Source organism: Epinephelus lanceolatus, chromosome 12 (genome assembly GCF_041903045.1).
Source record: "Epinephelus lanceolatus isolate andai-2023 chromosome 12, ASM4190304v1, whole genome shotgun sequence".
NCBI classification, from domain to species: domain Eukaryota; kingdom Metazoa; phylum Chordata; class Actinopteri; order Perciformes; family Serranidae; genus Epinephelus; species Epinephelus lanceolatus.
The window spans coordinates 29,459,331-29,471,201 of record NC_135745.1 but is presented as its reverse complement, the minus strand read 5'-3'; the positions used below and the strand labels follow the sequence as shown (position 1 = coordinate 29,471,201).

General features: G+C 40.6%; 1 protein-coding gene across 1 annotated transcript; it reads left to right on the top strand.

Annotated features, from left to right (window-relative positions):
- Positions 1-833: 833 nt before the first annotated feature.
- On the top strand, positions 834-11,561 carry LOC117272294 (mitochondrial import inner membrane translocase subunit TIM44-like). Its single transcript, XM_033651139.2, has 13 exons — positions 834-935; positions 4,428-4,532; positions 4,743-4,910; positions 5,087-5,167; positions 5,742-5,891; positions 6,467-6,600; positions 7,288-7,373; positions 7,638-7,730; positions 7,990-8,114; positions 8,715-8,765; positions 9,094-9,183; positions 9,398-9,508; positions 10,420-11,561. Exons 1-13 carry the CDS (start codon positions 906-908, stop codon positions 10,537-10,539), a joined length of 1,344 nt encoding a protein of 447 aa, XP_033507030.1. The 5' UTR covers positions 834-905; the 3' UTR covers positions 10,540-11,561.
- Positions 11,562-11,871: the final 310 nt, after the last annotated feature.

Here is an 11,871-nt window from a genome sequence, read left to right as displayed (position 1 = left end):
ATAAATAACAGACAAATATAAAATGGTGGAGATATTTTGCACTATGCCAGAGACTGAATTCAAGACAGGAAAGAAGTATATAAAAACAAAGGAGCAGGGTGCATTTAAGTTATGAGGGAACAACTGTATGAAGGAATATGGAGGTAAATGGTCTTATTATTGAAATTATATGATATAGGCTATAATTTATACTTTTGGCATAGTCAGTCTTTGTTTATGTCATTGATAGCCATTGTTATTTTGTATGTCTTAAAGTTTTACACATCTGCTGTTTTTATGTTTATATTGTTTAGTATTTTTCATGTTTTTTTTGCTGGTAAACTAAACTGGTATTACAATAATTGAAATTAAGACTTTAAAGAGAAAATACAAACTAAAATATACAATAATATATGTCATTTTTTAAAATGATATTGTAACTGTAGTGATTGTGTCTGAAGTCAAATCCTGGATCAAAACTATTCTGTGCCTTTATAACAGCATGAAACAGTAAGTAACTCCAAGGCCAGCATATGCACCAATGGTGATTTATTGTGATATATTGGGGACATTTTCTGGCTCATAACTGCGCATTCAAATAAACTAACTGAAATTAAATAAAATTAAAATTAGAAGAGCCCACTGATTCAGTCTCGGCTTCAGCTTGAAAAACTATTAATACGTCGGAGCATAAATCCAAGTTTTAAATGCTCTAATTCTCTGTTCAGGCAGACATTCTAGTTTATGGTTAATTTCATCTTTATAAAAGCACATTGTGTTTTGGTTTTAGGGTGGATTTTCCCTTTAAAGTCGTGCTGACAGCTGGCCCCGCCCCCAGCCCATCAAGCTCGCCTCCTATTGGCCGAGCGGAGGGTCAGCTGCTGCAGTGAGGATGCACGTGCGGCTCCGCGCATTTCAAGATCAAGATGGCAGCCTCCGTGTGTCGGTGCTACGAGGTTAGACAACCATTCATGTCCTTCATTTCATCTCTCGGGCTTCTATCAGATAATTTAACGAAGGGAACAGGCATAAACGACTTGTTATTAGATTTACTCGGGTCCGGTTAATGTCACGGGGCTTCCGTAGGTTGTTTTAAATGCAGCAGGAACTCGAGATGTCCGTTAGAAAAGGCCTTGTTGCATCAGACAGACGGCAGAGATCTTAATGTTCTTGTTTACCAACTAACGTCTATAATTAATTGTTTGTTTTAGGTTTGTTGGTGTAAAGATGTGTGTGTGTGTGTGTGTGTGTGTGCGGCGGTTAAAGCCAGTTATATGGAGTTGAATAGTGAGCCGTTTAGACTCATATACATGTAGCCTGGTACTGTCGCATCGATTCAGTTATGAAACATTACAGGATTAATAATGGTGGTGGTCTGTAGTTTAAGTTATACCGGTGTTACATAAGATTCTGTGACCTGACTGGGAATTTTATCTTGTCAGTGCAAATTTGATCATAGTTCACTCACAGCTGTCAGTAAACATGGTGTCCCTATGGTATTTAAATAGGGTTTCAAATTGTGATTGTTTTATCTTGGTGAACCTAAATCTGTGACCCTTTAGATTGTGTGACATAACTGTTGGAACAAATACGCGACAAAGACCAAATACTGGCAGGTTAGGTTTGGTACTACTGGGACACCATTGATGTAACGCCAAGGTTGGACATTAACTTTTATGTCCACCTGCCTCTGTGGTTGGTGGATTCCCAAATCTAACAGCTGGTGAGTGAAGCAAATCTATCAGCCACTTGTGTATTTTACCAACGTTTAGCTGGAGTCTGGTGCTGATTACAACCCTGGGTAACAACAATCAAAATTAAGTATGTTAAAAACCTTAGCAGAAATACTATAGGGGGAAATTCCTATTTGAATCACAGAAGTATAAAACTGGCACACATAGAATTACAGCCACAGAAATAGTGCCACTTGTACTCATCCTGTTGTGCCCTGTGATATGTATGAAAATGCTCAGCAAGGTCCATTTCAATTGTTTTTTGGGGGATCAAGATTACATGAAGAAAACTTTTTTAGTGACTGTGACAGCTGTTCGTGATGGACCCTGTTGAAACCGTCTGTTTCATGCAACCTGACAACGATTTGTTTAAAGCAATAGTTCACCCCCAAATTGAAAATACATATTTTTCCTTTTACCTGTAGTGCTGTTTATCAGTCTAAATTGTTTTGGTGTGAGTTGCTGAGTGTTGGAGATATCAGCCTTACAGATGTCTGCCTTCTCTCAAATATAATGGAACTAGGTGGAACTCGGCTTGTGGTGCTCAAAGTGCCAAAACATTACAGCTGAAAAACTCAACGGCAATGTCTCTTTCCAGAAATTATGACCCGGTTACTCAAGAGAATCCATAGCCTTAGAGACAGGGTAAGGTGCTTGGACATCTGGAGGGAGCTCAGAGTAGAGCTGCTGCTCCTTCGCATCAAAAGGGGTCAGTTGAGGTGGTTCAGGCAACTGATCAGGATGCCTCCTGGGCGCCTCTCATTAGACGTGTTCTGGGCATGTCCCACTAGTTGGAGGCCTTGGGGCAGATCCAGAACACACTGGAGGGATTACATGTCTCATCTGGCGTGGGAACATCTTGGGTTCCCCCAGGAGGAGCTGGAAAGTGTTGCTGGGGAGAGGGATGTCTGGGGTGCTTTGCTTGGCCTTTTGCCCTGCATAAGCGGATACAAATGGATGGATAGATCCACAGACCTTGTTGTAAGCAGTTCAATATAGGAACCAATTTTCTTCTATCCAACTACACCCACCAACTATACCAACCTGCAGAAAGAAGCATGCATCTACTGCTAGCTCACCTAGCACCACTGAGCTAGCTAATGTTACAGCTCAGCTAAGGTGGACGCCATTAATGTTTCCATCTCACGCTGTCATAAACACAAGCCTCTCGTCCAAGAGTAGATGCACACTTCCTTCGGTGCAGTGATACAGTTTGCAGGTGTGGCTCTGTAGAGAGAAAATAGTTCCTACATCAAACTGCTCACAACAAGATCTGTGGATTACCTTAAGTAACCAGGTCATGATTTCCGGAAAGAGATCTTTGTATTGTGTTTTTCAAATTCAATTATTTGGCCTCTTTGAGCACCACAAGCTGAGTGCCATCCTGTTCCATTATTTTGGAGAGAAGGCAGACATCTCTACAGCTGATATCTCCAACACTGAACAACAAACACCCAAACCATGCAGACTGATAAATAGCACTACAGGTAAGAGGAAAAATATGTGTATTTGATTTTGGGGTGAACGAGCCCTTTAAATGTAGCTTGTTTCTTTTGCTAAGATGTCTAGATCAGAATGCTCCTTTAAGATTTTACCTTACAAGCTTGAAGACATGTTCAGACACTTAACATAAACTTAAAGTCTATCTAGATGGTAAAGTCTATCTAAGTATTGCTGTAGAGAGGTCTGTCTTCTCTCCAATATAATAGAGCTAGATGGCAGTCAGCTTGTGGTGCTTAAAGCGCTAAAAAATGTTTTTGAAGAATTCAACAGCAATGTCTCTTTTTAGAAATCATGACCTGGTTACTCAAGATAATCCACAGACATTGTTGTGAGTAGTTTCATGCATTCTAATTAAACGACACCTGCCAAACTCAGCACCACACAAAAGGAAGCGTGCATCTACTGCTAGCTCACCTAGTACTACTGAGCTCAGCCAAGGAAGACGCCATTAATGTTTAGCTTCTGTGCGGTGATGTGATAAGGGGGTGTAGTTTAATTAGAAAGAAAATAGTTCCTACATGAAACTGCTCACAACAAGGTCTGTGGATTATCTTGAGTAACCAGGTCATGATCTATAGAAAAAGACAATGCTGTTGAGTTTTTCAAATGTAATTATTTGGTGCTTTGAGCACCACAAGCTGAGTGCCATCTAGTTCCATTATGTTGGAGAGAAGGCAGACATCTCTATGGCCGATATCTCCAACACTCAGCAACTCACACCAAAACAATCTAGACTGATAAACAGCACTACAGGTAAGAGGAAGTACGTGCTCTTGATTTTCGGGGTGATCTGTCCCTTTAAATATTGCTCTGTTTTGGCCAAGACATCTAGATCAGAATCAGAATCCAGTTTATTGCCAACTACGTTTTCACATATAAAGAATTATCTTTGGATTAGGTTAAATGTGCATAACATAATCCTATTAAGAGAAAATTAAATTAACCATAAAAGCAAGTATTGAAAAAATCAAGACATAAAAACAGAAGATGCAAATGACCACAATAAATAATAAACGGGTTCTTACAAACAGCGTCACGTCAACATGACTCGTGTTTTTCTGCCACTTTCCCTTTTTATATTCTTGCTCATTACTGTGGGAGCATGACTCATTAGTATCCCATTAATAACCACCTGTCACTCATTCTCTTTCCACTGCAGTGTTGGCAGAGTTGGTGCTTTCATTACTAACAGTGGCTTTCTCTCCATTGCAGCTGGTAGGCAGACGTGCCTTGGCCATCTGCTCCAGGCCTCTTGTCTCCTCATCGTGGAGAGGAGATGCCTACACGTTACGTAGGAGCCCAGCTGCAACTGTGCAGGTACACACTGACAGTTTCCATTTACTTCTAAGTGATGCATACTTATTATTGATTACATTATAGAAACATTTTTAGTTGTTCATGTAACTTAAAAGAATTCATTTAAGTTAGAAAATGTGTTTTACTTGTTTCTCTCAGCGTCACAATCATCTGTTCACTCTAAGCGTCTGTCTGTTCGACTCAAGTCCTACTTTGTTTTTGTCTTATTAGGTGCGATATGCTTCAGGACGTAGTAAAGGTTTCCTGGGGGAGTTTGTGGATAACCTGCGTCAGGAGTTCAGTAAGAATCAGGAGATGAAAGAGAACATAAAGAAGTTCAGAGAAGAGGCCAAGAGGCTTGAGGAGTCTGACGCTCTGCAACAAGCCCGCAGGAAATATGTAAGAACGTTATTTGGTTTGCAGCCTCTGTGATTTTTTTATTAGACAATGTCTCTTTGAGTTATAAGTAATTTTTTTTAACGTATTTTATTTGCATCAGTCAGGCATTTGACGTTTTGACGCTTTACATTATTTTTGCAATGTGCAAACAGTATATCTTTTATTTCCTTCATTAGAAATCTATAGAGTCTGAGACAGTGAAGACTTCAGAGGTGTTTCGCAAGACCTTTGGCTCCCTGTCAGAGACCGTCAAGGAGGTAAGGTATCAGGACTTCCTCTAGCTTACCAATAAAACAGTCATACCTCTACACTGATGCCTCATTAAAATTGCTGGACCTTTATGTCCCAACATACTGACTGTCTTCTCAAAATTGACACAGATTACCATGTCATGCTGGAGTTATATCTGTGATCGCTAGTTACAGTTTGGAAATTTGGCCCTTCAATCTAAAAACACATGCCTCAAATGGAAAATAAATGTAGTACTCACCCCATGTTATGTTGACTTGTGAAGAAAATGTTCTTCTTGCATGCCTCCACATTGAATGAAGTATCCAAATTGAAAATTCTTTATGAACTGGAATAACAGGGGCTGCGTTTAACAACCACAAAACTATATCAAAACCTTACTAATAAAAACACTCCTGCACTCCTGTCTCACACAGACAAATAGTACGCCTGAACATGTGCATGTGTTTGGACAATACTCAAATGCAGAAGTGATTTAAATCGTTTTCAATAGGTTTTAGCACTGAATATCGAACCATGTTGACTAATTGTATCTGTCTTTATGTGTTTGTGTGTGTGCCCGTATTGCCATCCTGGCCATAGGGTCTTGAGGAGGTGAGCCGCACTGACATCGGGAAGAAGATCAAGGAAAGTGTGGAGGAGGCTGCCAAGACAGCCAAGCAATCTGCTGAGTCAGTCTCCAGAGGAGGAGAAAAACTGGGCAGAACCGGAGCATTCAGGGCCATCTCACAGGTCAGAGGAGAAAACATCCTCATCCATCCTCATCTTTGCATTGTTGTTGGCACACGTATACCTATCAAAATCCAGGGTTTGATACTTGAGATTTTCAGTCATGATTTAATATTTTTTGATATAGTGGGAAAAACAAAAGGTGTAAAAATGACTAAGCAGTGATTCATGGGCCGTAATTCTTGCAGTGTAAATTAAATCGCTGAAACATCTGCATAGGTCAATATGTCGCTGCTTATGTGTCTACTTTCACTCGGATAAGTTGATACATTCTGAAAACATGTTGGCTGCTGCTGCAAAAGAGTTAGCATGTTTATTGTAGCTACTTACAGATGAATATAATAGACTGAGAAACCACAACAATCTCAAGCAGTGGATGTCGTAGCTTCTTCTAATTCTGGCTTTCGCGGTCAAACAGTCAGCAGTTACCACCCAACTAAAGCATTCAGGTGAAACTTACTTTTAATCTAGAGTGCAGTTATTCAGCTCATAAGATGCAGTGAGCCAAAAGTCCTGTTCTAAACGGTTTGGTAAAATACACATACTTAATATAATACAACTGTGTGTGATCTCTGCAGGGTGTGGAGACTATGAAGAAGGAGATAGATGTTGGGGATGCTGGCCCTTACAGAGCTCCCTCTCAGCTTAGAAAGAGGAGCGATTTCTCCTCCAAAGGAGCCGACAGCGACTCCAGAGTGTTCGAGGCCAATGAGTGAGTAACTGTTGGAACTACTGAAACCTGTTTCACCTCTCACCCCCGGGGTTCTGCAGATCCTTAAAAAGTCTAAAATCCTATAAACCTGTATTTTAGGCCTAAAATAACAACAAATTTGGATCCATCTGGACCTTGTCCAAGAAAACACTAAAATTAGGAACTATGGGTATAAAGGCTTTGAAATCACATGGTCAGAAAAACATAACGCCCCCGTAAAAAGCCACCAGAAAACACCTGCCATCACCCAATGTTGTTCTGTATTCACATCGGAAGCATCATCAAAGTCTGGACCCAGCATGACTTGTTATGCACTCAAACCGTTAACTCCTACAGCTCCAGTAAAAGGACCTCCAGACAGTGTTTGGATCTTCTAGGCCAACAGTAAAAGTGGAGATGCTCTGGACTTGACACTCGGTAGTTACGCATCAGTCAAACCATGTTCCCTGATTCTGACATCACTAGTATGAATGGGAAATAGGTCTTAAAATGCATTCAAAATGGACTTAAAAAGATCCTAAAAAGTCTTAAATCTAACTTCTTCAGTCCTGCAGAAATCCTCTCACCCTCTTTTCTAATAAGAATGTATCTTCACTTGGACAGTGCATGTTCCCTATTAATGCATAACCATACTTGTTGTGAACATCTCTAATCACAGACCTGATTTTCTTGTATTTTGTGACGCAGAGAGGCGATGGGAGTTGTTCTCCACAAGGACTCAAAGTGGTACCAGCAGTGGAAGGACTTCAAGGACAATAATGTAGTTTTTAACAGTAAGGAAATCCTCTGCATTTATTGTTAGATGCTGAAGAATTAGACTTATGTGTGAGTGTGTGTGTGTAATTTCCTTTAAAGGCAGCAGGTGGCACCAGATTCTTTACAGTAGAGTGCATCAAACTGATACAGATCAGAGGTGTTTATCTAGTCCACAGTGCTCTCACAGGTGCAGGTTTTCTCCACCATTAGCACTGAAAAACATGTTTATATATCTTTATATTAAACTGTTTCTCCTAATATTCCCTTTTTGTTCTCTACAGGATTCTTTGAGATGAAGATGAAATATGATGAAAGTGACAATGCCTTGGTCAGAGCATCCAGAGCTGTGACTGACAAAGTCACCGGTTTCCTAGGTAATGCTCCTCCAGAGTTGGTTGTGATTTTGCAGTTTCTGGTCATTGTCATAATCTTTTATATGATTGTCCTGGCCAAGCCCCTCTATATACAATATAAATAACAGTTTGTTCCGAGAATAGAATAAAATCTGAAACCTCATGTCTTGATGTACTTGCACATCTCTGCTTTTTCTCATCGTTCTTAATGTCCCATCTGTTGTACCCACAGATCTGTTTGTTGTTCCTACTGTTGATGTTGTTGGCATTTGTTTTCCAGGCGGTCTTTTCTCTAAGACAGAAATGTCCGAAGTGCTGACGGAGATCGTGAAGGCGGACCCCACCTTTGACAAAGACTCTTTCCTCAAACAGTGTGAGAAAGACATCATCCCTAACATACTGGAGGTAAACAGACTCTGCTACTGTCTCACGGTTTGTTCTCAACTCTGCTTCATTCACACTCCTCTCTTTGCTCAGTACCTGAGGGTATTTCGTTAATGAGGCTAAGAAATGACCTACTGATGAAGGTCTTGCTTCATTAAATGTGAAATATTACTCCACCTCGGATCAGATTAAGTAACTGAATTTGTGACATCTCTGGTTAAAATTAATAAAGTCAGGCTGGAGCTGTCAGATTTTAGAGAAAGTTCTAAGTGAGCAAAAGATGCAAGTCGAATTACTGAAGGCAGGGAACACTTAAAACAATCTGCTGTCTGCTTCCTAGTCACAGAACAAGGGCTGATGATGCAGTTACAAGCATATAATAATGACTAAGATATACATTTCTAGCCTCATTTGGCAGCCATATCAGATTGAGAGTGCTCTACAGTCATCTAATCGCATTTAATTTGGAGAAATAGAATGAAAATCTGTCACTATGACTGCAAGACAACAGAAAACGGGCAGGATTTCACAAAATAACTGGTTTACTGGCTCACTTAGTGAAATACCTTTCTGATGTTGTAAACAATCATTGTTGATGCAGTGTCCCTGTCCTTTCTGCAGGCTATGATCCGTGGAGAGCTGGATGTATTAAAAGACTGGTGCTATGAAGCTGTAAGTTATATACTGCTGTCTCTACATTTTGCATCCAGTTAAATGCTAAGTGAATACAACATTTAAGGTGAAATGGTTTTCAGTCTGACCTCAGGCTCAGCAGCTTCTCTTTATATTTTTATAGATCCTGTAATATATTTACTTCAGGCACTTTTCACTTTGTCAATGTTTTGATGTATTTGCAAATGGGCACAATGACCTTTTCATAGAAATAGAAATAAAGACCCTCACAAATGAAACTATGCCGGTCCATCCAATTTAGTGAACAAGCAAGTATGTGTGAAGCTTCATTTTCATGCCAAGAGTGTTTTTGTGTACCTGTTCTCAGACGTACAGTCAGCTGGCTCACCCCATCCAGCAGGCCAGGGCGCTGGGGCTGCTCTTCCAGTCCAAAATCCTGGACATTGATAACATAGATGTAAGTCACACCTGTACACCAGTTGTCACACACATTGTGTTATACTTTACTGTGTTCTCAAATGTCTAAACCCTCTCTCTATTCAGCCTCTTTCCTCTCAGCAAACATTCACATCATTTATTGTTTGCATGCCATTTGCTGCAGAAAGGGAAAATAACCTTTATTAACTGTTTTCTTCTCATTGAATTTGCTCATTGTCTCTTTCTGTTTTTAGCTAGCAATGGGCAAGATGATGGACCAGGGCCCAGTGCTGATTATAACCTTCCAGGCTCAGGTCGTCATGGTGATCCGCGGCCCCAAAGGAGATATCGTGGAAGGAGATCCGGTCAGTGAACTCATAATTACTTGCACCAGAGTAGTAAATCTGATAGAATCGGTTATATCAAGGAAGTAAATGGCTGAAATTAGATCAGCACTCTATAACATGCTTACCGTTTGCGTCTGTCTTAATTACTCTGAATTTCATAGGTCTGATGGAGCAATAGGACTCTGGCTTGTTTTACTTCATGCCACTAATATGCTCGGATTTAAACTGCTGACTATGAAGATATCTCATATGAGTATTAATATTTCTAGTCTGTCTGGAAAGTTGCATCATACATCCTGAAAGATATTACATAAGTTATGGTTGTTCATAAGCCTGGCATCGCAGCACCAATTCACAAATGTATATTAGTCTGGAGCCTCTCAGTTCATTTTTGAGGGGTGTTATCAACAGATGTACAGCCAAATGCCTCTGGATGCAATTTAATAGGCCTATAGCTAAGCAAGAGACTATGGTGTAGCATCAGTATGTCCGAATTTGAAAATATTACTTCAGCAGAAAGCTACAGCCATCTTGCTTGTTTTTGAAAAAGCCTCAACAGGGCTCCTCTTTACCAAGATAGGATTATGCTCGTCATATTGTGAGGGTGGGTGAGCCAAAAATTATGTCATCATGTATGTTGTGTTAAGCGCGAATGCTCTGCAGGTTGTTATTCATCGAATCAAACCTGCTCCACATTAGATGAGAGGTTGTGATTGGTTTGAGTGTCGGGTCGGCTGGAAATCAAAGAAGGGGAGGGAAACCAGATGTATCTGCCAAAGCTAATAAAACATGAGCTCAGATTTGTCTGGTTCCGAGGCTAGTTGTTCGCAGCTCCAGTTCTGACATTTGAACTTAAGTCTAGAGGAGCCCACTACCCTCTACATACCGTCTCCAGGGGACTGATCTTTGCTCTTCTCCTCCCTCAACAGGAAAAGGTGATGAGGATGATGTATGTTTGGGCGCTGTGTCGTGACCAGGAGGAGCTGAACCCCAACGCAGCCTGGAGACTCTTGGACATCTCTGCCTCCAGCACTGAGCAGGCTCTCTAGGAGGAGGAGGAGGAGGAGGAGCACAGGTGAAAAGGCAGAAACTGTGATGAAGGGCAGAAGACATATGGATGTGCCTGTAACACCTGCACGCACTGACTCACACATGTATATTAACACCTGAGTGCAGAGTGCATCCATGCTCCTGTGTCACGCCAGAGACTGTATTTGCACACACTCACATTTCCTATTGTTATTCAGAGGGTTTATGTGCACGTGTATATTCATTCACTCCATGTTGTGAAGATATACATGAACTTAACCCACTGGTATATGATATATCCATAGAAAACTGTGCATCCACCAACATGTGTGTGCTGTCTCCTGCACTGGTTGGCTCAGTGTTTGGGTTTCCAGATGGAGAGTGAATATAGAACATTTACATTGATATTCAAATGGATTGGACCGACTTCTTCACCACCTGGCTAAAAGAGGAGCGTGTGCCATTACCCTCATTGTTATATCCATCCATACATGCCTGATGGCTACATCCATGAGGATCGACAGAAGAAAAGGACATGGCACCTGTGGCTTTACTTGCTGGTCTCGAGAGGACATCTGAAGTCTTAAACTAGGTTTACTGTCAACACTGTCTTTGTCAAATAATGTCAACAGGAAATTAAAATGTGCAGCAACCAACATAGCTGAGTGGGACAGCATGAGAGACCTTGTTGATCAAGGCAAGCATGCTTCAAGTTAAAGGGGCACTCCACCAATTTTACACATAAGGATCAGTTTACGTGTCACAAGGATTCTGCCCAACCTGTGTAAACAGCTCTGGAGGGAGCTTTTTAAAACCTGATAAAATAACACTGATGATGTCATCAGTTACCTCAGATTGGGCTTTTTAACAGAAAGCTTGTTCATGTTACAGACTTGAGATGTGGAGTTTGAAAGAAGTGAATATTTACCAGGCAGGTAGGTTCTCATGGAAGATGTCATTGAGTTTCATTACAGGAAATAAAGGATCCAGTGTTGTTCAAGCTCAACTCATACTATGGAATAAATTAAAATATTTAAGCCTCTACTGCTTCTATTTCAACCATTCTTTTTATAATTTATCTCTTGTGAGTCTCAAAACTTTATGGAACTGCAGTACTAAATGGCTGCAGAGTACAACTTTAAGGCTTTACTTGCAAATTGTTCTTTCCGCATAGCTGCAAGGGTCTGTGAGATTTAATAATACCATCATCTGCCTGTGTCTGTGAGGCTCTGCCAACACTTTCCCTATGCAGATGCCCAATGTAATATAAACAGAAGTTAATGTCCACTGTCTGGAGTGTGTCTGGCCCTTAAATGTCCTCTTAACAATAAATTCCTTAAAGGTCCAGTGTG